The 2123-nt window shown below is 33.7% G+C and overlaps 1 protein-coding gene across 1 annotated transcript; it reads left to right on the forward strand.

Moving 5' to 3' along the window:
* On the forward strand, positions 1-1300 carry LOC137835020 (probable glutathione S-transferase). Its single transcript, XM_068643311.1, has 2 exons — positions 1-376; positions 717-1300. Exons 1-2 carry the CDS (start codon positions 56-58, stop codon positions 1062-1064), a joined length of 669 nt encoding a protein of 222 aa, XP_068499412.1. The 5' UTR covers positions 1-55; the 3' UTR covers positions 1065-1300.
* The last annotated feature ends 823 nt before the right edge of the window (positions 1301-2123 follow it).

Genomic DNA, 2123 nt, shown 5'->3' on the forward strand with positions numbered 1-2123 from the left:
AATGGAAATCACTTTCTTATTTGATTCTTCTTTTATTATCTGTTCTTGAAGTTGAATGAGTATGGCAGATGAGGTGGTTCTGCTAGATTTCTGGCCAAGTCCGTTTGGGATGAGGGTGAGGATCGCACTTGCTGAAAAGGGTATAAACTATGAGTACAAAGAAGAGGACTTGAAGAACAAGAGTCCTCTTCTCCTCCAAATGAACCCAGTTCACAAGAAAATTCCTGTTCTCATTCACAAGGGCAAGCCCATTTCTGAATCTCTCATTGTTGTTCAGTACATTGACGAGGTTTGGCATGACAGAACTCCCTTGTTACCTTCTGACCCTTACCAGAGAGCTCAGGCTAGATTCTGGGCTGACTATGTTGACAAGAAGGTAACCTTTTTGTGCTTCAATGCTTTGATTCTTACTTGCAACCTTTTTGGGCTGACTATGTTATGATTATGGTATATAATGATGTATAGTTTGGTTGTATTGGAATATGGGAGATGCATAATGTAAGGAAGATGGTCCCCACTAGGATAGAAATAGCTACTTTCTTTAGAGATTTTTATCCTGTGATTTCCATAATTTATATTAAGTGGTTATGAGAGTTTTGTTCTTCTTTAGCAAGATGTAGGAAAAAGTATTAGATTAATAGGTCTGTAAGTTTATCCTTTTCTCATTATTACATTCTTATGATCTAATTGAGTGTTAATTCTGAAATGTCAAATAGATATATGATAATGGAAGGAAGATTGTTTGGACATCAAAAGGAGAAGAAAAAGAAGTTGCTAAGAAGGAGTTCATAGAAGGCCTTAAAGTGTTGGAGGAACAGCTGGGAGACAAGACTTATTTTGGAGGAGACAATCTTGGTTTTGTGGATGTAGCACTTGTACCATTTTACACTTGGTTTGAAGCCTATGAGACTTTTGGGGTTTTCAACTTAGAGAGTGAGTGTCCAAAGTTTATTGCTTGGGCCAAGAGGTGCCTCCAGAAAGAGAGTGTTGCTAAGTCTCTTCCTGATCAACATAAGATCCATGAGATTGTTGTGGAGATGAGAAAGAAATCAGGCATTCAGTAGGTTCAGGTTTCAACTTAATGATCATAATAAAGTATTGGCTTCCATTCCTCATTCATAACCTTTCCATTGAATAAAATTTATGTAATAAAAGGCACTACTTGAATGTGCCAAAGTTCATGTCTTCTGTAGTAGCTTTTGGGAAACCTCGGATGTACCTTTCATGTGTTTATTGTAATTTAGTATTTTATGTATTATCATATACTTGAGTCAGTGGATGACAGTGTTTGTTACTTGAAGTGAAACGAAGTTTTAACATGGTTGTTATTGCTTTCTTTATACAATAGGAACATGATTAAAAACAAGCTTGCGAGTTCCCAACTTCATTAAGAGTTTTGTAACATCATGTTTAGTCAACATTTTGGATATAGAGAAATGATTATATATTTTAAGTGTAAATTAAACTTCATATAATAAGTATTTTTTTACCATATATGGATTCATCAGACCATCAAATTATTAATAATGTCCCTAGCTTGTTGCTGGCATTTCATATTTCCATCTATCTCTGATATGTGTGTATATAATCACTATAGGATGGTAATAATCAAAAGAGTCTTGTCTTTATACCATATATTATATGTTATATAGTATGAACTCTACAAAAGAATTAGCTTCCTTTTAATAAGTTATTATATTAATTTTATATATAATCATGTTATACATCACTATATAAAAAAAAGTATAAAAAGTATGGGACCAAACCAAATCTTTCAACACAAAAGCAAAAGTCCTTAAGGATACAACTTATATAAACCTAAAGTCAAAGAGGGACATCTATTTTCTTCCCAGAAAAATGAGAGAAACTTAAATGTCAGGGTCTTATAGTTCTCAAGACATTCAATCCACCTTCCTCTAAGAGACTAAGGATTTATCTGAATGTTAGAAAAAACTTAGCAAACTAATGAAGAGTCACACATCACCCAAATACATCTGAAGTTGCGTTCAATTGAGATTTCAACCACAAGAATAACACCAACCAATTCATAAAAGATATTTTTTAACATCGAGACAAATTCATGTATATGATCACCACGACTTCACCAATAAATTCCTCCATTA

The sequence above is a fragment of the Phaseolus vulgaris genome, chromosome 5 (assembly GCF_000499845.2).
Source record: "Phaseolus vulgaris cultivar G19833 chromosome 5, P. vulgaris v2.0, whole genome shotgun sequence".
NCBI classification, from domain to species: domain Eukaryota; kingdom Viridiplantae; phylum Streptophyta; class Magnoliopsida; order Fabales; family Fabaceae; genus Phaseolus; species Phaseolus vulgaris.